The sequence below is a fragment of the Coregonus clupeaformis genome, chromosome 1 (genome assembly GCF_020615455.1).
Source record: "Coregonus clupeaformis isolate EN_2021a chromosome 1, ASM2061545v1, whole genome shotgun sequence".
In the NCBI taxonomy this organism is placed as follows: Eukaryota; Metazoa; Chordata; class Actinopteri; order Salmoniformes; family Salmonidae; genus Coregonus; species Coregonus clupeaformis.
In genome coordinates this window covers 20,290,475-20,312,181 of record NC_059192.1, presented here as the reverse complement: position 1 = coordinate 20,312,181, position 21,707 = coordinate 20,290,475, and the positions used below count along the sequence as shown (strand labels likewise).

Sequence of the window (21,707 nt, the reverse complement as noted above, 5' to 3'; positions counted from 1 at the left end):
ACCTGCAAAATCGGCAGTGTATCAAATACTTGTTCTCCCCACTGTATTTATAAATATACAGTGAGGAAAAAAGTATTTGATCCCCTGCTGATTTTGTACGTTTGCCCACTGACAAAGAAATGATCAGTCTATAATTTTAATGGTAGGTTTATTTGAACAGTGAGAGACAGAATAACAACAAAAACATCCAGAAAAATGCATGTAAAAAATGTTATAAATTGATTTGCATTTTAATGAGGGAATTAAGTATTTCACCCCCTCTCAATCAGAAATATTTCTGGCTCCCAGGTGTCTTTTATACAGGTAACAAACTGAGATTAGGAGCACACTCTTAAAGGGAGTGCTCCTAATCTCAGATTGTTACCTGTATAAAAGACACCTGTCCACAGAAGCAATCAATCAATCAGATTCCAAACTCTCCACCATGGCCAAGACCAAAGAGCTCTCCAATGATGTCAGGGATTGTAGACCTACACAAGGCTGGAATGGGCTACAAGACCATCGCCAAGCAGCTTGGGAAGAAGATGACAACAGTTGGTGCGATTATTTGCAAATGGAAGATACACAAAATAACTGTCAATCTCCCTCGGCCTGGGGCTCCATGCAAGATCTCACCTCGTGGAGTTGCAATGATCATGAGAACGGTGAGGAATCAGCCCAGAACTACACGGGAGGATCTTGTCAATGATCTCAAGGCAGCTGGGACCATAGTCACCAAGAAAACAATTGGTAACACACTACGCCGCAAAGGACTGAAATCCTGCAGCGCCCGCAAGGTCCCCCTGCTCAAGAAAGCACATATACATGCCCGTCTGAAGTTTGCCAATGAACATCTGAATGATTCAGAGGAGAACTGGGTGAAAGTGTTGTGGTCAGATGAGACCAAAATGGAGCTCTTTGGCATCGACTCAACTCGCCGTGTTTGGAGGAGGAGGAATGCTGCCTATGACCCCAAGAACACCATCCCCACCGTCAAACATGGAGGTGGAAACATTATGCTTTGGGGGTGTTTTTCTGCTAAGGGGACAGGACAACTTCACCGCATCAAAGGGACGATGGACGGGGCCATGTACCATCAAATCTTGGGTGAGAACCTCCTTCCCTCAGCCAGGGCATTGAAAATGGTTTGTGGATGGGTATTCCAGCATGACATTGACCCAAAACACACGGCCAAGGCAACAAAGGAGTGGCTCAAGAAGAAGCACATTATGGTCCTGGAGTGGCCTAGCCAGTCTCCAGACCTTAACCCATAGAAAATCTGTGGAGGGAGCTGAAGGTTTGAGTTGCCAAATGTCAGCCTTGAAACCTTAATGACTTGGAGAAGATCTGCAAAGAGGCGTGGGACAAAATCCCTCCTGAGATGTGTGCAAACCTGGTGGCCAACTACAAGAAACGTCTGACCTCTGTGATTGCCAACAAGGGTTTTGCCACCAAGTACTAAGTCATGTTTTGCAGAGGGGTCAAATACTTATTTCCGTCATTAAAATGCAAATCAATTTATAACATTTTTGACATGCGTTTTTCTGGATTTTTGTTTTGTTCTTCTGTCTCTCACTGTTCAAATAAACCTACCATTAAAATTATAGACTGATCATTTCTTTGTCAGTGGGCAAACGTACAAAATCAGCAGGGGATCAAATACTTTTTTCCCTCATATATATATATATATATATATATATATATATATATATATATATATATATATACAGTATGTGTGTGATGGGATGTATAGACATTATGGACAGTATGTGAATAGAATATATAGTATATCTGAAGAATACGTGGATAGAATAGTATATGTACAGCAATAGTTTAATAGGCTGGCCTTGACTAGAATACAGTATTACATATGAAATGGGTAAAACAGTACGTAAACATTATTTTTTTTTTAAAACACCAAAGAGACCAGTGTTCCATGTCTATGTACAGTTGAAGTCGGAAGTTTACATACAGTGGGGAAAAAAAGTATTTAGTCAGCCACCAATTGTGCAAGTTCTCCCACTTAAAAAGATGAGAGAGGCCTGTAATTTTCATCATAGGTACACGTCAACTATGACAGACAAAACGAGGAAAAAAAATCCAGAAAATCACATTGTAGGATTTTTAATGAATTTATTTGCAAATTATGGTGGAAAATAAGTATTTGGTCAATAACAAAAGTTTCTCAATACTTTGTTATATACCCTTTGTTGGCAATGACACAGGTCAAACGTTTTCTGTAAGTCTTCACAAGGTTTTCACACACTGTTGCTGGTATTTTGGCCCATTCCTCCATACAGATCTCCTCTAGAGCAGTGATGTTTTGGGGCTGTCGCTGGGCAACACAGACTTTCAACTCCCTCCAAAGATTTTCTATGGGGTTGAGATCTGGAGACTGGCTAGGCCACTCCAGGACCTTGGAATGCTTCTTACGAAGCCACTCCTTCGTTGCCCGGGCGGTGTGTTTGGGATCATTGTCATGCTGAAAGACCCAGCCACGTTTCATCTTCAATGCCCTCGCTGATGGAAGGAGGTTTTCACTCAAAATCTCACGATACATGGCCCCATTCATTCTTTCCTTTACACGGATCAGTCGTCCTGGTCCCTTTGCAGAAAAACAGCCCCAAAGCATGATGTTTCCACCCCCACGCTTCACAGTAGGTATGGTGTTCTTTGAATGCAACTCAGCATTCTTTGTCCTCCAAACACGACCGAGTTGAGTTTTTACCAAAAGTTCTATTTTGGTTTCATCTGACCATATGACATTCTCCCAATCCTCTTCTGGATCATCCAAATGCACTCTATCAAACTTCAGACGGGCCTGGACATGTACTGGCTTAAGCAGGGGGACACGTCTTGCACTGCAGGATTTGAGTCCCTGGCGGCGTAGTGTGTTACTGATGGTAGGCTTTGTTACTTTGGTCCCAGCTCTCTGCAGGTCATTCACTAGGTCCCCCCGTGTGGTTCTGGGATTTTTGCTCACCGTTCTTGTGATCATTTTGACCCCACGGGTGAGATCTTGCGTGGAGCCCCAGATCGAGGGAGATTATCAGTGGTCTTGTATGTCTTCCATTGCCTAATAATTGCTCCCACAGTTGATTTCTTCAAACCAAGCTGCTTACCTATTGCAGATTCAGTCTTCCCAGCCTGGTGCAGGTCTACAATTTTGTTTCTGGTGTCCTTTGACAGCTCTTTGGTCTTGGCCATAGTGGAGTTTGGAGTGTGACTGTTTGAGGTTGGGACAGGTGTCTTTATACTGATAACAAGTTCAAACAGGTGCCATTAATACAGGTAACGAGTGGAGGACAGAGGAGCCTCTTAAAGAAGAAGTTACAGGTCTGTGAGAGCCAGAAATCTTGCTTGTTTGTAGGTGACCAAATACTTATTTTCCACCATAATTTGCAAATAAATTCATAAAAAATCCTACAATGTGATTTTCTGGATTTTTTTTCCTCAATTTGTCTGTCATAGTTGACGTGTACCTATGATGTAAATTACAGGCCTCTCTCATCTTTTTAAGTGGGAGAACTTGCACAATTGGTGGCTGACTAAATACTTTTTTTCCCCACTGTACACCTTAGCCAAATACATTTAAACTCAGTTTTTCACAATTCCTGACATTTAATCCTAGTAAAAATTCCCTGATTTAGGTCAGTTAGAATCACCAAAATGTGAAATGTCAGAATAATAGTAGAGAGAATGAATTATTTCAGCTTTTATTTATTTCATCACATTCCCAGTAGGTCAGGAGTTTACATACACTCAATTAGTATTTGGTGGCATTGCCTTTAAATTGTTTAAGTTGGGTCTAACGTTTCGGGTAGCTTTCCACAAGATTTCCACAATAAGTTGCGTGAATTTTGACCCATTCCTCCTGACAGAGCAGGTGTAACAGAGTCAGGTTTGTAGGCCTCGTTGCTCGCACACGCTTTTTCAATTCTGACCATATATTTTCTATAGGATTGAGGCCAAGGCTTTGTGATGGCCACTCCAATACCTTGACTTTGTTGTCCTTAAGCCATTTTTCCACAACTTTGGATGTATGCTTGGGGTCATTGTCCATTTGGGAGACCCATTTGCGACCAAGCTTTAACTTCCTGACTGATGTCTTGAGATGTTGCTTCAATATATCCACATAATTTTCCTTCCTCATGATGCCATCTATTTTGTGAGGTGCACCAGTCCCTCCTGCAGCAAAGCACCCCCACAGCATGATGCTACCACCCCAGTGCTTCACGGTTGGGATGGTGTTCTTCGGCCTGCAAGCTACCCCCTTTTTCCTCCAAACATAACGATGGTCATTATGGCCAAACAGTTCTATTTTTGTTTCATCAGACCAGAGGACATTTCTCCAAAAAGTACAATCTTTGTCCCCATGTGCAGTTGCAAACCGTAGTCTGGCTTTTTTATGGCGGTTTTGGAGCAGTGGCTTCTTCCTTGCTGAGCGTCCTTTCAGGTTATGTCGATATAGGACTTGTTTTAATGTGGATATAGATACTTTTGTACCTGTCTCCTCCAGCATCTTCACAAGGTCCTTTGCTGTTGTTCTGGGATTGATTTGCACTTTTTGCACCAAAGTACGTTCATCTCTAGGAGACAGAACGTCTCCTTCCTGAGTGGTATGACGGCTGCGTGGTCCCATGGTGTTTATACTTGCGTACTATTGTTTGTACAGATGAACGTGGTACCTTCAGGCGTTTGGAAATTGCTCCCAAGGATGAACCAGACATGTGGAGGTGTACCATTTTTTTCTGAGGTCTTGGCTGATTTCTTTTGATTTTCCCATGATGTCAAGCAAAGAGGTACTGAGTTTGAAGGTAGGCCTTGAAATACATTGTCACAATCGTTGAGAGACGGGTCAGACCAAGGTGCAGCATGATATGCAAACATGTTTATTAAACTCAATAAACATAAACAAAACAAGAAAAAACGTAACGTGAAGTCCTCAGGCTAAACACATACAAGCCTAACACGGAACAAGATCCCACAACTAAGGTAGGCAAACAGGCTACTTAAGTATGATCCCCAATCAGAGACAACGAGCGACAGCTGCCTCTGATTGGGAATCACACCCGGCCAAACCTAGAATTACACATCTAGATCCTAAACATAGAAATTCTAACCAAACCAACTAAAGACAACAGGCCTCTCAAGGCCAGGGCGTGACATACATTGACAGGTACACCTCCAATTGATTCAAATGATGTCAATTAGCCTATCAGAAGCTTCTAAAGCCATGACATCATTTTCTGGAATTTTCCAAGCTGTTCAAAGGCACAGTCAACTTAGTTTATGTAAACTTAAGAGGGAGAGATGATGAGAGTGAATGAAAGTCAGTGGGTAAATGAGCAGGAGGTTTGGATTCTTGGGTCAAGGTGACCACGACACACCTGAAGGAAACTTTTTGTCCGATGACATGTGACCAAGCCACCCACCTCTTGAATACAACAAACGTGTATGCATATTCAGTTCGCATATCCTCACATACTCAGAAACTGCAAATTCATGTGTATGCCCCCACACACACACACAGAGGTGAATTCAGAATAACTGTATGAGAACCAATCAATCAATCAACCAAATTAATCTATAAATACATTTACATCAGCAGTGCTATACAGAAACCCCAAACAGCAAGCAATGCAGATGTAGAAACACGGTGGCTAGGAAAAACTCCATAGAAAGGCAGAAACATAGGAAGAAGCCTAGAGAGGAACCAGGCTCTGAGGGGTGGCCAGTCCCTTTCTGGCTGTGCCGGGTGGAGATTATAACAGTACATGGCCATTAAGGCCAGATTTTTCTCCAAGATGTTCAAACGTTCATAGATGGTGACTACTTGGGAATTGTTTTGGTCCTCTGTTTTGCTTCACAACCTACTGAAGTTACCCATTTTGCAAAACATACTGAACTTATTGTGGCAAAATGACAAAGAATATAGATTCAAAATTCAGAACAAGAGCTAATCTAACAAACGCCTTTGCACTCACATGTACTATCACTACAGAAAAGCGAGTGCAAACACTTGACCCCCCTCCACCAAACACACACAGCTCCCCCACACACACAATGGCCGTCACCTAGGGAAAGTGGAGTCATCACAAATTGAACAGCAGAAAGTAGGTCAATGAGATTCGGGCGAGGGAACAGGGCGACAGGTTGTCTGTGTTGTCGCTGCAGACCAGATCGCTGGCTGAGTGACTCATGCTAACGCTCAATAAGGACCTATTCTCCATTCTGTTCAATACTTGTCCATCCACCATGCAGGCAGGGAGGCAGGGAGAAAGGCCACAGTCAGGGACAGCTGGCTAGGATAGCAACGTCAGGGCTCCAGGACGACCACAGGAGAGAGAGGAGCGGTTAGGAAGGAGGAGACGGTAACAGAGGGATTGAGACGTGAATGGAAGGGCTACCTGTGGGATTTGAGACCTAAATAAAACCTAGATGATATACTAGGGGATTTAAGACCAAAATAAAACCTACATTTAGGGGATTTAAGACCAAAATAAAACCTAGATAATATGCTAGGGGATGGCTATATACACGGGGTACCAATACCGAGTCGATGTCCAGGGGTACAAGGTAATTGTGTTTAGATATGTACGTATACTGTAGGTAGGGGTAAAGTGACTAGGCAACAGGATAGATAATAAACAGTAGCAGCAGCGTATGTGATGAGTCAAAAGAGTTAGTGCAAAAAGGGTCAATGCAGATAGTCCGGGTAGCTGTTCGTTAACAATTTAAATAACTATTTAGCAGTCTTATGTCTTGGTAGAAGCTGTTCAGGGTCCGGTGTGCAATAATAGTGTTTAACATGATTTTTGAACGACTACCTCATCTCTGTACCCCACACACACAATTACAGTGAGGGAAAAAAGTATTTGATCCCCTGCTGATTTTGTACGTTTGCCCACTGACAAATAAATTATCAGTCTATAATTTTAATGGTAGGTTTATTTGAACAGTGAGAGACAGAATAACAACAACAAAATCCAGAAAAACCAATGTCAAAAAATTTATAAATTGATTTGCATTTTTTAATGAGGGAAAAAATATTTGATCACCCTCTCAATCAGAAAGATTTCTGGCTCCCAGGTGTCTTTTATACAGGTAACAAACTGAGACTAGGAGCACACTCTTAAAGGGAGTGCTCCTAATCTCAGCTTGTTACCTGTATAAAAGACACCTGTCCACAGAAGCAATCAATCTCAATCAGATTCCAAACTCTCCACCATGGCCAAGACCAAAGAGCTCTCCAAGGATGTCAGGGACAAGATTGTAGACCTACACAAGGCTGGAATGGGCTACAAGACCATCGGCAAGCAGCTTGGTGAGAAGGTGACAACAGTTGGTGCGATTATTCGCAAATGGAAGAAACACAAAATAACTGTCAATCTCCCTTGGCCTGGGGCTCCATGCCAGATCTCACCTCGTGGAGTTGCAATGATCATGAGAACGGTGAGGAATCAGCCCAGAACTACACGGGGGATCTTGTCAATGATCTCAAGGCAGCTGGGACCATAGTCACCAAGAAAACAATTGGTAACACACTACGCCGTGAAGGACTAAAATCCTGCAGTGCCCGCAAGGTCCCCCTGCTCAAGAAAGCACATATACAGGCCCGTCTGAAGTTTGCCAATGAACATCTGAATGATTCAGAGGAGAACTGGGTGAAAGTGTTGTGGTCAGATGAGACCAAAATTGAGCTCTTTGGCATCAACTCAACTCGCCGTGTTTGGAGGAGGAGGAATGCTGCCTATGACCCCAAGAACACCATCCCCACCGTCAAACATGGAGGTTTGGGGGTGTTTTTCTGCTAAGGGGACAGGACAACTTCACCGCATAAAGGGACGATGGACAGGGCCATATACCGTCAAATCTTGGGTGAGAACCTCCTTCCCTCAGCCAGGGCATTGAAAATGGGTCGTGGATGGGTATTCCAGCATGACAATGACCCAAAACACACGGCCAAGGCAACAAAGGAGTGGCTCAAGAAGAAGCACATTAAGGTCCTGGAGTGGCCTAGCCAGTCTCCAGACCTTAATCCCATAGAAAATCTGTGGAGGGAGCTGAAGGTTTGAGTTGCCAAACGTCAGCCTCGAAACCTTAATGACTTGGAGAAGATCTGCAAAGAGGAGTGGGACAAAACCCCTCCTGAGATGTGTGCAAACCTGGTGGCCAACTACAAGAAACGTCTGACCTCTGTGATTGCCAACAAGGGTTTTGCCACCAAGTACTAAGTCATGTTTTGCAGATGGGTCAAATACTTATTTCCCTCATTAAAATGCAAATCAATTTATAACATTTTTGACATGCGTTTTTCTGGATTTTGTTGTTGTTATTCTTTCTCTCACTGTTCAAATAAACCTACCATTAAAATTATAGACTGATCATGTCTTTGTCAGTGGGCAAACATACAAAATCAGCAGGGGATCAAATACTTTTTTCCCTCACTGTATCTGTAAGGTCCCTCAGTCGAGCAGTGCATTTCAAACAGATTCAACCACAAAGACCAGGGAGGTTTACTAATGCCTTGCAAAGAAGAGCACCTATTGGTAGATGGGTAAAACAAATTAAGAAAGCAGACATTGAATATCCCTTGGAGCATGGTGAAGTTATTAATTACACTTTGGATTGTGTATCAATACATCCAGTCACTACAAAGATACAGGCATCCTTCCTAACTCAGTTGCCGGAGAGGAAGGAAACCGCTCTGGGATTTCACCATGAGGCCAATGGTTACTTTAAAACAGTTACAGAGTTGAATGGTTGTGATAGCAGAAAACTGAGGATGGATCATCAACATTGTAGTTACTCCATAATACTAACCTAATTGACAGTGTGAAAAGAAGGAAGACTGTACAGAATACAAATATTCCAAAACATGCATCCTGTTTGCAACAAGGTACTAAAGTAATACTGCAAAAACTGCAGAGGAAAACCTGGTTCAGTCTGCTTTCCACCAGACACTGGGAGAGGAATTCACCTTTCAGCAGGACAATAACCTAAAACACAAGGCCAAATCTACACTGGAGTTGCTTACCAAGAAGACAGTGAATGTTCCTGAGTGGCCGAGTTACTTTTTAAAACTTAAATCTACTTTAAAATATATGGCAAGACCTGAAGATGGTTGTCTATCAATGATCAACAACCATTTGACAGAGCTCGAAACATTTTGAAAATAATAATGGGCAAATGTTGCACAATCCAGGTGTGGAAAGCTCTTAGAAACTTATCCAGAAAGATTCATAGCTGTAATCGCTGCCAAAGGTGCTTCTACAAAGTATTCACTCAGGGGTGTGAATACTTACGTAAATTAGATATTTCTGTATTTCATGGGGCGGCAGGTAGCTTAGTGGTTAAGAGCGTTGTGCCAGTAACCGAAAGGTCGCTGGTTCTAATCCCTGAGCCTACTAGGTGAAAAATCTGTCGATGTGCCCTTGAGCAAGGCACTTAACCCTAATTGCTCCTGTAAGTCGCTCTGGATAAGAGCGTCTGCTAAAAGACTAAAATGTAATGCTGTATTTCCTTTTCAATAAATTTGCAAACATTTCTAAAAACATGTTTTCACTTTTCATTATGGGGTATTGTGTGTATATGGGTGAGAGAAAAAAAGCAATTTAATCAATTTTGAATTCAGGCTGTAACACAACAAAATGTGGAATAAGTCTTTCTGAAGGCACTTCGGAAGGTATTCAGACCCCTTGACTTTTTCCACATTTTGTTACGTTACAGCCTTATTCTAACATGGATTAAATAAATAAAATCCTCAGCAATCTACACACAATACCCCATAATGACAAAGCGAAAACAGGTTTTTAGAAATGTTTGCAAATGTATTAAAAATAAAAAACAGAAATACCTTATTTACATAAGAATTCAGACCCTTTGCTATGAGACTCAAAATTGAGCTCAGGTGCATCCTGTTTCCATTGATCATCCTTAAGATGTTTCTACAACTTGATTGGTGTCCACCTGTGGTAAATTCTATTGATTGGACATGATTTGGAAAGGCACACACAGTTGACAGTGCACGTCAGAGCAAAAACTAAGCCATGAGGTCGAAGGAATTGTCCGTAGAGCTCAGAGACAAGATTGTGTCGAGGCACAGATCTAGGGAAAGGTACGAAAAATGTCTGCAGCATTGAAGGTACCCAAGAACACAGTGGCCTCCATCATTCTTAAATGGAAGAAGTTTGGAACTACCAAGACTCTTCCTAGAGCTGGCCGCCCGGCCAAACTGAGCAATCGGGGGAGAAGGGCCTTGGTCAGGAAGGTAACCAAGAACCCGATGGTCACGCTGACAGAGCTCTAGAGTTCCTCTGTGGAGATGGGAGAACTTTCCAGAAGGACAACCATCTCTGCAGTACTCCACCAATCAGGCCTTTATGGTAGAGTGGCCAGACGGAAGCCACTCCTCAGTAAAAGGCACATGACAGCCCGCTTGGAGTTTGCCAAAAGGCACCTAAAGACTCTCAGAAACATTATTAGAAACAAGATTCTCTGGTCTGATGAAATCAAGATTGAACTCTTTGGCCTGAATGCCAAGCGTCACGTCTAGAGGAAACCTGGCACCATCCCCATGGAGAAGCATGGTGGTTGCAGCATCATGCTGTGGGGATGTTTTTCAGCGGCACGGACTGGGAGACTAGTCAGGATTGACAAAGATGAATGGAGCAAAGTACAGAGAGATCCTTGATGAAAACCTGCTCCAGAGCGCTCAGGACCTCAGACTGGGGCGAAGGTTCACTTTCCAACAGGACAATGACCCTAAGCACACAGCCAAGACAACGCAGGAGTGGCTTCGGGACAAGTCTCTGAATGTCCTTGAGAGGCCCAGCCAGAGCCCGGACTTGAACCCAATCGAACATCTTTGGAGAGGCCTGTAAATAGTGACGCTCCCCATCCAACCTGACAGAGTTTGAGAGGATCTGCAGAGAAGAATGGAAGAAACTCCCCAAATACAGGTGTGCCAAGCTTTCTGCGTCATACCCAAGAAGACTCGATGATGTAATCGCTGGCAAAGGTGCTTCAACAAAGTACTGAGGAAAGGGTCTGAATACTTATGTAAATGTAGTATTTCCGTTTTTTCTTTTTAATAAATTAGCAAATATTTCTAAAAACCTGTTTTTGCTTTGTCATTATGGGGTATTGTGTGTAGATTGATGAATAAGGCTGTAACGTAACAAAATGTGGAAAAAGTGAAGGGGTCTGAATATCCTTCCTGCAGAGTCAGGGAGGATATTAGGAGTGGGAGGGAAAAGGATAGAGAGGAGAAGGAGGAGGTGTGAAGGATGTTATACGGTGATGATGGCGAGAGTGTATTTGGGGTTGACAAACACAGGTGGACGGTTTCCAGGTGCTGGTGAATGAGGGAGGTCTCTCTGTTAGAGCCAGATGTATATGGAGAGCAGGTAAAGTGATAAGGCCTACTCGTGACAATACTGCATCAGTCTCAATGTATCTGCTCATCTCCTTCAGGTCATGGGATGTAGGGATGGACGGAGGTAGAGTAAGTGGATGTGTGTGTGTTTGTGAGGGGGGTGCAGTTGGGTGTGTGTGTGTGGAGGGGCACCATGCACCTGTTAAGAATGATCCTAGGAGATGCCTGTTATGAAGCTTCATAACTGTAGAACGGTCATGTCACGTTATGAAATGAATGAACATGCAGTAATGCAATATCTGCAGTACTGTATCAGTCTGCATCATTGATGCAATGGTACAGTGCTATAGGTTGTGTGACTAAACAGCCTTTCGAATCCAGTATCTGACCACTGAGCTACATGTGCACCTCACGTGCATGTGGGGGTCACCAGTTCATATATGAGTGGCCGGCACACCTCATGGTCCGACTGTAGCACTTTCATCACTGGAGGGGGGGGTTGCTGGAACGGCACAGGGGCGATACTACTGCCTAGCAGCTCAATCCATTTGAAAATGGAGGGAAAGAGAGGGAGTGCAGGGGGAGAAGTAAGGAAGAAAGGGAACTACAGGAAAGAAGGATAATAGTTTGCAGCGATAGGCTACTCTCTCCTGCTGTGTCTGCCCAGCAACAGCGCCAAGCCACTCACCAGTGGTTTGGTCACTGTTGTCATGGAGACCAAACACACATACAAACACACAGTTTTCCGCTCTTGAAGGAGAAGTGATTCGAAACTCGTAAACAGTAATACACGGAGAGTGACGTTTGACATGTGCCCGTCATCATTCACCAGCTCCTAAATGTACATCTAATCGAGTCTTTATTTATAAAGATTAGAAGCAATTCCCTCAAGGTTTTGAATCCCTATGTTTAATCATCTACCGAAATGCAAATTGTTTCTTTCCTGCAGGTAGAGTTTTTTGTGTCCTGCACGGACACTCTGAAATAACATCCTAATGACAGGAGAACAAACCGTTTATCACATCATCAAACTAATTCCATCTAATGAGAGTACAGGACAGTGTGCAGGAACGAACGACAGCGGAAAGAGCAAGAGCAGACACTATGTTGTATTTTAGGCTGAGAGTGCAGGCTGATTTGGAGCTGCAGTCTAGGTTACCAACTGAGCCCTAGTACACACGGAGACCTCCATTAGGGGTAATTTTGGCCTTCCTGCTCTGGCTCTTGAGTGGAGAAGATGTTGCCCCCCCCCCCCCATCTCATGTGCTTCCTGTACAATTTTCATACATTTACATCTGAGTCATTTAGCAGACGCTCTTATCCAGCGACTTACAGTAGTGAGTGCATACATTTTCATACTGGTCCCCCGTGGGAATCAAACCGACAATCCTGCCTTTGCAAGCGCCATGCTCTACCAACTGAGCTACACAGGACTACACCTGGGGCTGCATAGCAAATGGCCCAGGAACACAAGGACAATGCTTGAGGGCCAGTCAGCCCTTCTCCCATCAAGAGGAAAGAAATGTCTCTCTCACCTGGTTAATGCCTTGTAACTTAAGCTTATACCTTGTATGTGAAGCATGCATTTTACAATGTCATTAAATTGGTATTACAAGCATACCAATGCCATTAAATACTTGCATTTAGTAGTCAACTCTCAGCCCTTTCTTGATAGCCTATTTCTGTAACTCAACAATAGTCCTGCTTGCATATTGCTAACTCATCTTTATGGAGTCAGATAAACGTTTGAATACACTTTGTTCATATTAATTGCATAGTCTTATTACAGATTGCAAGTGAGATATATACACTTTATATACAAAATGTATGTGGACGGCCCTTCAAATTAGTGGATTCGGCTATTTCAGCCACACCTGTTGCTAACAGGTGTATCAAATCAAATCAAACAACGGCTCAGCCACGAAGTGGTAGGCCACACAAGCTCACAGAACGGGACCGCTGAGTGCTGAAGCGCGTAAAAAACGTCTGTCCTCAGTTGTAACACTCACTGCCGAGTTCCAAACTGCTTCTGGAAGCAACGTCAGCACAAGAACTCTTCGTCAGAAGCTTCATGAAATGGGTTTCCATGACGAGCAGCCGCACACAAGCCTAAGATCACCATGCGCAATGCCAAGCGTCGGCTGGAGTGGTGTAAAGATCGCCGCCATTGGACTCTGGAGCAGTGGAAACGCGTTCTCTGGAGTGATGAATCATGCTTCACCACCTGGCAGTCCGACGGACTAATCTGAGTTTGGCAGATACCAGGAGAACGCTACCTGCCCCAAAGGATAGTGCCAACTGTAAAGTTTGGTGGAGGAGGAATACTGGTCTGGGGCTGTTTTCATGGTTCAGGCTAGGCCCCTTAGATCCAGTGAAGGGAAATCTTAACGCTACAGCATACAATGACATTCTAGTCGATTCTGTGCTTCCAACGTTGTGGCAACAGTTTGGGGAAGGTCCGTTCCTGTATCAGCATGACAATAATAATAATAATAATAATAATAATAATAATATAATAATACGCCATTTAGCAGAAGCTTTTATCCAAAGCGACTTACAGTCATGTGTGCATACATTTTTACGTATGGGTGGTCCCGGGGATCGAACCCACTATCCTGGCGTTACATGCGCCGCTCTACCAATTGATGTCATGGGCCTCTCACTCCACCGGGTTACCACCTTAATTTTCTTCCACTCTGCTCACCACTCTCTCTACTCAGCCTAACTAGCTCCACCTGTCCCTGCTCTGCTCTGCTCTAATTACTCTGCCAGCTGCGCTGCATTACCCACTACCTCTCCCAGTATTTAAGGCCCTGTCTTTCAGCTCTCCGGTGTCAGATCGTCTGCAAAGCTCACACCCGGAACCTGTTTGCTCGCGCTTCTGGCTCACCCTGGTTTTGTGACCCCGGACCTGCCTGTTTATTGGATACTCTTCTGCCTCAGGAGATCCAGACCTGCTTCTGCCATTACGACTCCCGACTACTCTTCAATCCCGGTAACTCTGACCAGCCTTCTGCCTTGCTACTACGTATTTTGGATTTCCCTTGAACTGTACTGCTGCCTGGTTTCATTCCGCCCTGTTGTGTCTGTGTCTCCCCCAGGACTTCTGGACCACCCACCACCGGCTTCATAGGGACGCATCGCTGCCACTGGGGGGCACAGACCCAGCGCATTGGACGGGATCCCTGTTACCCCTGGAGCCTTCATTCACTCCCTACTTCCCTTTTCCCTTAAGTTTAATAAACTTTCTGGTGTGACGCAATTGTGGTCCTCTGGTCGTCTGTCTGAATCGTGACAGTACGATCTGACCCTTATGGACTCAGCGCACACTTTCCCCGACATGGAAACCGATGAGCATGAGCAGCAGTTCCAGCAGCAGCAACAACAACTCGCCATGATCATTCAACTCCTCACCAACCTTACCCCAGCCAGTCTGCCCACCAGCCCAGCCCCCGAGTTACCTGCCCCGGTCATTGCAGCCGCTGCCCGGAACCCAAGATTGGAAACCCCGAGCGGTTCAACGGCGATTCAACCCAGGTCCGGCCATTCCTGACTAGCTGCCGACTTCAGTTCTCCTTGCAGCCAAGGACCTTCGCCACGGAGGGGGCTAAAGTTGGGTATGCCATCACTCACCTGACGGGCCGAGCTCGACTCTGGGGAACAGCAGAGTTCGAACGTCAAACCCCCGCATGTGCAACCTTCGACCTGTTTGCTGAGGAGATGCTGAAGGTGTTTGACCTGGATTCACCCACCGCAGAGGCGTCTCGTGAACTGTTCAGTATTCGACAAGGCAGACGTACAGTCGCAGACCATTCCATCGACTTCCGAACCCTGGCTAGACGAAGTTCTTGGAACACACCATCGTTGGTGGACGCGTTCTTCCATAGTTTGGCTGACTATATCAAGGACGAGTTGGTCTCCCATGAACTGCCTTCCACTCTTGATGAAGCCATCGCACTGACTGTCAGGATCGACAGAAGGATACAGACCCGTCGTCGTGAGAGGGGGGCGCCAAGGTCCACCTACTACCGGCATTCGGAGAGATCCGACTGGGCTCCTGTCATCTACTGCCACTCACCCAGGTCAGCTTGATCAGTCTGAGCCTATGGAGATTGGGCGAGCCTCCCTCACTCCTGCAGAGCGCCAGCGCCGCTTCACCTCAAACCTCTGCCTCTATTGTGGAGGTGATGGACATCGTGTGGTAACCTGCCCTTTAAAGGGCCGAAGCTCACCGGGCGTAGGGGGAGTCCGGTTGAGTTCAATGACCATCCAGTCCTCCGACCGCAAACCCCTGCTGCAAGTTCACCTCCGCCTCTCTGACTCAACTCACACCCTGGCTGCTCTGGTGGATTCTGGCGCCCGAAGCCAACATAATGGACATCAAGCTGGCACGCCAACTGGGACTGGAGAACCTCCGTTTGACACCTCCTATTCCTGCCCGGGCACTGGACGGACACTTACTCGGATCGGTCACTCATGTCACGGCCCCGGTCTCGATGGGTCTGTCCGGAAACCATCAAGAAACTATCCAGTTTCACCTGCTCCCCTCTCCAGGCCAACCCCTCATCCTGGGTTACCCATGGCTCCGCCCGGCACAACCCTCAGCTCGACTGGGTGACCGGGGTGATCAGGGAGTGGGGAGAGGACTGCCACCGAACCTGCCTGCTTGCTGCCGCACTACCCCCTCGGCCAGTACCTACTAACTCCGCTCCTGACCTCTCCAATGTCCCAGAATGCTACCATGGTCTCAGGGAGGTGTTTAACAAAGCAAGAGCCACATCTCTGCCCCCTCACCGACCGTACGACTGTGCCATCGACCTCCTCCCTGGAACAGCTCCTCCAAGGGGTCAGTCTTTATTCGTTGTCGGCTCCTGAAAGAAAGTCCATGGAGGACTACATCAATGGCTCGCTGTCCGCAGGATTAATCCGTTCATCTTCATCTCCTGCTGGTGCTGGCTTCTTCTTTGTGGGGAAGAAGGACGGATCTCTTCGCCCCTGCATCGACTACAGGGGACTCAACGACATCACAGTGAAAACCGTTACCCTCTGCCTCTGCTCACCTCTGCTTTTGAGTTGCTCCAGGGAGCCACTGTTTTTACCAAGTTGGATCTCAGAAACGCTTACCACCTAGTGCGGATCCGGGAGGGAGATGAATGGAAAACCGCATTCAATACACCAACAGGCCACTACGAGTATCTGGTTATGCCTTTTGGCCTCACCAATGCTCCTGCTGTGTTCCAGGCTCTAGTGAATGATGTACTGCGGGACATGTTAAACAAGTTTGTCTTCGTTTACCTGGATGACATCTTAATTTACTCCAGAAACCTGTCTGAACACACCCGCCATGTCCAGCAAGTCCTTCATCGTCTTCTGGAGAATTCCCTCTACGCCAAGGCAGAGAAATGTGAGTTTCACGTCAAGACAGTGGCCTTCCTGGGGTACATAGTGGCAGAGGGAAGTATCCAAATGGATCCTGCCAAAGTATCAGCAGTCACTTCATGGCCAGTTCCGGAGAACAGAAAGAAGCTGCAACAGTTTCTGGGGTTTGCTAACTTCTATAGGAAGTTTATCCGGAACTACAGTACCGTTGCTGCCCCTCTCACTGCTCTAACCAGCACCAAGCAACCCCTTCACCTGGACCCCAGCAGCCGACAAAGCCTTCAGTACCCTCAAGGTGAGGTTCACCTCCGCTCCCATCCTCCAGATGCCTGATGTGGACCGGCAATTCATTGTGGAGGTGGACGCCTCGGATGTGGGAGTTGGTGCTGTGATTTCTCAGTGGGCTGCGGAGGATAGGAAGCTCCATCCCTGTGCCTTTTTCTCACGTCGGTTGTCCCCCTCTGAGTGCAATTACGACATAGGGAACCGTGAGCTGCTGGCTGTGAAGCTTGCCTTGGAGGAGTGGCGTCACTGGCTGGAGGGGTCCACCATTCCATTTCTCGTTTGGACCGATCATAAGAACTTGGAGTACATCCGCACGGCCAAACGGTTGAACTCCAGGCAGTCCCGCTGGGCCCTGTTCTTCACCAGGTTTAATTTCACTCTGTCATACCGGCCTGGATCACGCAACACCAAGCCAGACGCCCTCTCCCGTCAATTCCAGAAGGATGACACCCCCTCCAAGGACCCTGTGTCGATTCTGCCAAGTCCCTGCATCGTTGCAGCTCTGACCTGGGCTGTTGAGGAACAGGTGCTGGAGGCTCTCCGTAACCAGCCAGGTCCCAGCACTTGCCCAGCTGACCGCCTTTTTGTCCCCGAAGGCCTGAGGTCCCAGGTCATTCAGTGGGGACATGACTCCCGCCTAGCTTGTCACCCTGGCTCCACCCGCACTTACAACCTGCTCGCCCAGAGGTTCTGGTGGCCCTCTCTGAGGAAGGATGTACGGGAATTCGTCCAAGCCTGCCCCATCTGCAACCAACACAAGTCGTCCTGCCAGCCCCCAGCCGGATTGCTGCAGCCCCTGCCTGTGCCCAGACGTCCCTGGTCTCACATCGCCCTTGACTTTGTCACGGGGCTGCCCCCTTCAAGTGGCATGACCGTCATTCTCACCATCGTTGACCGTTTCAGCAAGATGGCACACTTCATTCCCTCCCCAAGCTCCCAACCGCCAAGGAGACCGCCCAGGTGGTCCTGGAACACGTCTTCCGGATCCACGGACTGCCAAAGGATGTTGTTTCTGACCGTGGTCCACAATTCTCCTCCGCTTTTTGGAAGGAGTTCTGTCACCTGCTGGGAGCCACAGTCAGTCTGACTTCCGGATTCCATCCCCAATCCAATGGGCAGTCAGAGCGGGCTAATCAGGAGCTCGAGAAGGCACTGCGATGCATGACTTCACGCAACCCCCACTCCTGGTCGCAGCAATTGACATGGGTGGAGTACGCACACAATTCTCTGACCTGCTCTGCCATCGGTATGTCCCCTTTCCAATGTGTTTATGGATACCAGCCTCCTCTGTTTGCCAGCCAGGAGGAGGAGGTTACTTGCCCATCTGCACTTGCTTTTGCCCGTCGATGTCGCCGCACCTGGTCACAAGCCCGAGCCACACTCCTCAGGTCCGTTGCCAGCTACACTACCGGGGCCAACCGTCGGAGAATTCCTGCTCCCACCTACCATGTTGGTCAAAGGGTGTGGTTGTCATCGAAGAACCTGCCACTCAGGGTGGAGTCGCAGAAGCTGGCACCTCGGTTCATTGGCCCATTCCCTATCATAAGAGTGATTAGCCCAACTGCTGTCCGGCTCCAACTGCCTAATTCCCTGAGGGTGCACCCCACTTTCCATGTGTCTAAGATTAAGCCCATCCATGAGAGTCCGCTGGTCCCTGCTGCGCCTGGTCCTCCTCCTCCACGGCTCGTCGATGGTGGTCTGGTTTACACCGTCCGCCGCCTGCTTCGGTCCAGACGGAGGGGTAGGGGTCTCCAGTACCTCATTGACTGGGAGGGCTATGGACCTGAAGAAAGGACCTGGGTGCCAGCTAGTCGGATTGTGGATAGGACTCTCATCACCGCTTTCCACCAACGGCATCCTGATCAACCTGCAATCCGTAGGGGCCGCCCAGAGGGGTCCCTAACCGTCCGGCCCGCTCGGCTTCCTGTCCTGTGCCTGATCCTGTCTCGGGACCTGTCCCATCTCCCCGACCACGGCCCTCCGGCTTCCTCCGAGGATGAGGACGTTCACTCGGACCGTTCGGAGGAGTTCTAGCCCTCCTCCGGCTCCCCTCCTCCCGCCCGGCGTGGTGTTGCTCTTGGGACTTCTGGGGCCGTCCCTTGGGGGGGTTCTGTCATGGGCCTCTCACTCCACCGGGTTACCACCTTAATTTTCTTCCACTCTGCTCACCACTCTCTCTACTCAGCCTAACTAGCTCCACCTGTCCCTGCTCTGCTCTGCTCTAATTACTCTGCCAGCTGCGCTGCATTACCCACTACCTCTCCCAGTATTTAAGGCCCTGTCTTTCAGCTCTCCGGTGTCAGATCGTCTGCAAAGCTCACACCCGGAACCTGTTTGCTCGCGCTTCTGGCTCACCCTGGTTTTGTGACCCCCGGACCTGCCTGTTTATTGGATACTCTTCTGCCTCAGGAGATCCAGACCTGCTTCTGCCATTACGACTCCTGACTACTCTTCAATCCCGGTAACTCTGACCAGCCTTCTGCCTTGCTACTACGTATTTTGGATTTCCCTTGAACTGTACTGCTGCCTGGTTTCATTCCGCCCTGTTGTGTCTGTGTCTCCCCCCCCCAGGACTTCTGGACCACCCACCACCGGCTTCATAGGACGCATCGCTGCCACTGGGGGGGGCACAGACCCAGCGCATTGGACGGGATCCCTGTTACCCCTGGAGCCTTCATTCACTCCCTACTTCCCTTTTCCCTTAAGTTTAATAAACTTTCTGGTGTGACGCAATTGTGGTCCTCTGGTCGTCTGTCTGAATCGTGACAATTGAGCTACAGAGGACCACAATGCCCCCGTGCACAAAGTGAGGTCCATACAGAAATGGTTCGTCAAGATCGGTGTGGAAGAACTAGACTGCCCTGCACAGAGCCCTGACCTCAACCCCTTCGAACACCTTTGGGATGAATTGGAAAGCCGACTGCGAGCCAGGCCTAATCGCCCAAAATCAGTGCCTGAGCTCACTAATGCTCTTTTGGCTGAATGGAAGCAAGTCCCCGCAGCAATGTTCCAACATCTAGTGGAACGCCTTCCCAGAAGAGTGGAGGCTGTTAGAGCAGCAAAGGGGGGACCAACTCCATACTAATGCCCATGATTTTGGAATGAGATGTTCAGGTGTCCACATACTTCTGATCATGTAGTGTATATTATACATATATGATGAATATTACTTCACTACAAAGTGAAGTGCTGTCATTATGTCTGGCCAATCAGACAGTGTCAGTGGGTTTGGGATAGACAGGCTGAGACAGGAGAATTATGGGTGTTCCGCTAGCCACAAACAAACCAACGCACACACCTAGCACGCACACGCACAGATAAACATATACTCAAATTCTCTCTCTCTCTGTCTCTCTCTCTGTCTCTCTCTCTGTCTCTCTCTCTCTCTGTATCTATCTCTGTCTCTCTCTCTCTCTCTCTTTCTCTCTCTCTCAAACACATGCACACACACAAAAATACTTACATGAGTGCGAGACCCAGGTAGTTGGCAGTGCTGCCCCAGTACATAGGGTTCTCAGTTACATTGAATGGGAAACCTGTCACCTTCTTTTCCATCAGGATCCCAAAATAGTCACCTGGAAGAAACACACATACATAACAAGATATTCAATACATCTCACTACAGGTGACTAGATACATTACCCACCACTACCCTCACAAGGCACACTGCATTAATGTCATTATGTCCAAGAGAAGTGATCATTCATTTATACATTTTTTTCTGGGGGGGAGGGGAGTGTAGATCAGCTTTAATATTGCAGATAGATAGTGGCTTCTATCAATCTAATTGTCTGCATAATTTCCAATCCCCCATATACACTGAACAAAAATATAAACGCAACATGTAAAGTGTTGGTCCCATGTTTCATGAGCTGAAAAAAGATCCCAAAAAGTTTGCGCACAAATTTGTTACATTCCTGTTAGTGAGCATTTCTGCTTTGCCAAGATAATCCATCCACCTGACAGGTGTGGCATATCAAGAAGTTGATTAAACAACCTTATCATTACAAAGGTGCACCTTGTGCTGGGGACAATAAAAAGCCACTATAAAATGTGCAGTTTTGTCACGCAACACAATGCCACAGATGTCTCAAGTTTTGAAGGAGTGTGCAATTGGCATGCTGACTGCAGGAATGTCCACCAGAGCTGTTGCCAGAGAATTTAATGTTCATTTCTCTACCATAAGCCGCCTCCAATGTCGTTTTAGAGAATTTGGCAGTAGGTCCAACCGGCCTCACAACCGCAGACCACGTGAAACCACCCCAGCCCAGGACCTCCACATCCGGCTTCTTCACCTGCGGGATCGTACGAGACCAGCCACCTGGACAGCTGATGAAACTGAGGAGTATTTCTGTAATATAGTCCTTTGTGGGGAAAAACTCATTCCAATTGGCTGGGCCTGGCTCCTCAGTGGGTGGGCCAGGCTCCCAAGTGGGTGGGTCTATGCCCTCCCAGGCCCACCCAAGGCTGCGCCCTTGCCCAGTCATGTGAAATCCATAGATTAGGGACTAATTTATTTATTTCAATTGACTGATTTCCTTATATGAACTTCAACTAAGTAAAAAAATTGAAATTGTTGCATGTAGCGTTTATATTTTTGTTCAGTATTTTTTTTGTAAATATATTTTGTACAAATATATTATTTTAAATACTGTATATATATTTTTAAAATATATGTTCCTTC

The 21,707-nt window shown here is 46.8% G+C and overlaps 1 protein-coding gene across 3 annotated transcripts in view; it reads right to left on the bottom strand.

Annotated features, from left to right (window-relative positions):
- The window catches only part of pemt (phosphatidylethanolamine N-methyltransferase), a 108,862-nt gene that overhangs the window by 13,655 nt on the left and 73,500 nt on the right, over nt 1–21,707 (bottom strand). For all 3 annotated transcript variants that reach the window (XM_041864627.1, XM_041864738.1, XM_041864704.1), the window contains exon 5: nt 20,487–20,598. In XM_041864627.1, coding sequence (XP_041720561.1) covers nt 20,487–20,598 — 112 coding nt within the window. The remainder of the gene's footprint in view (nt 1–20,486; nt 20,599–21,707) is intronic.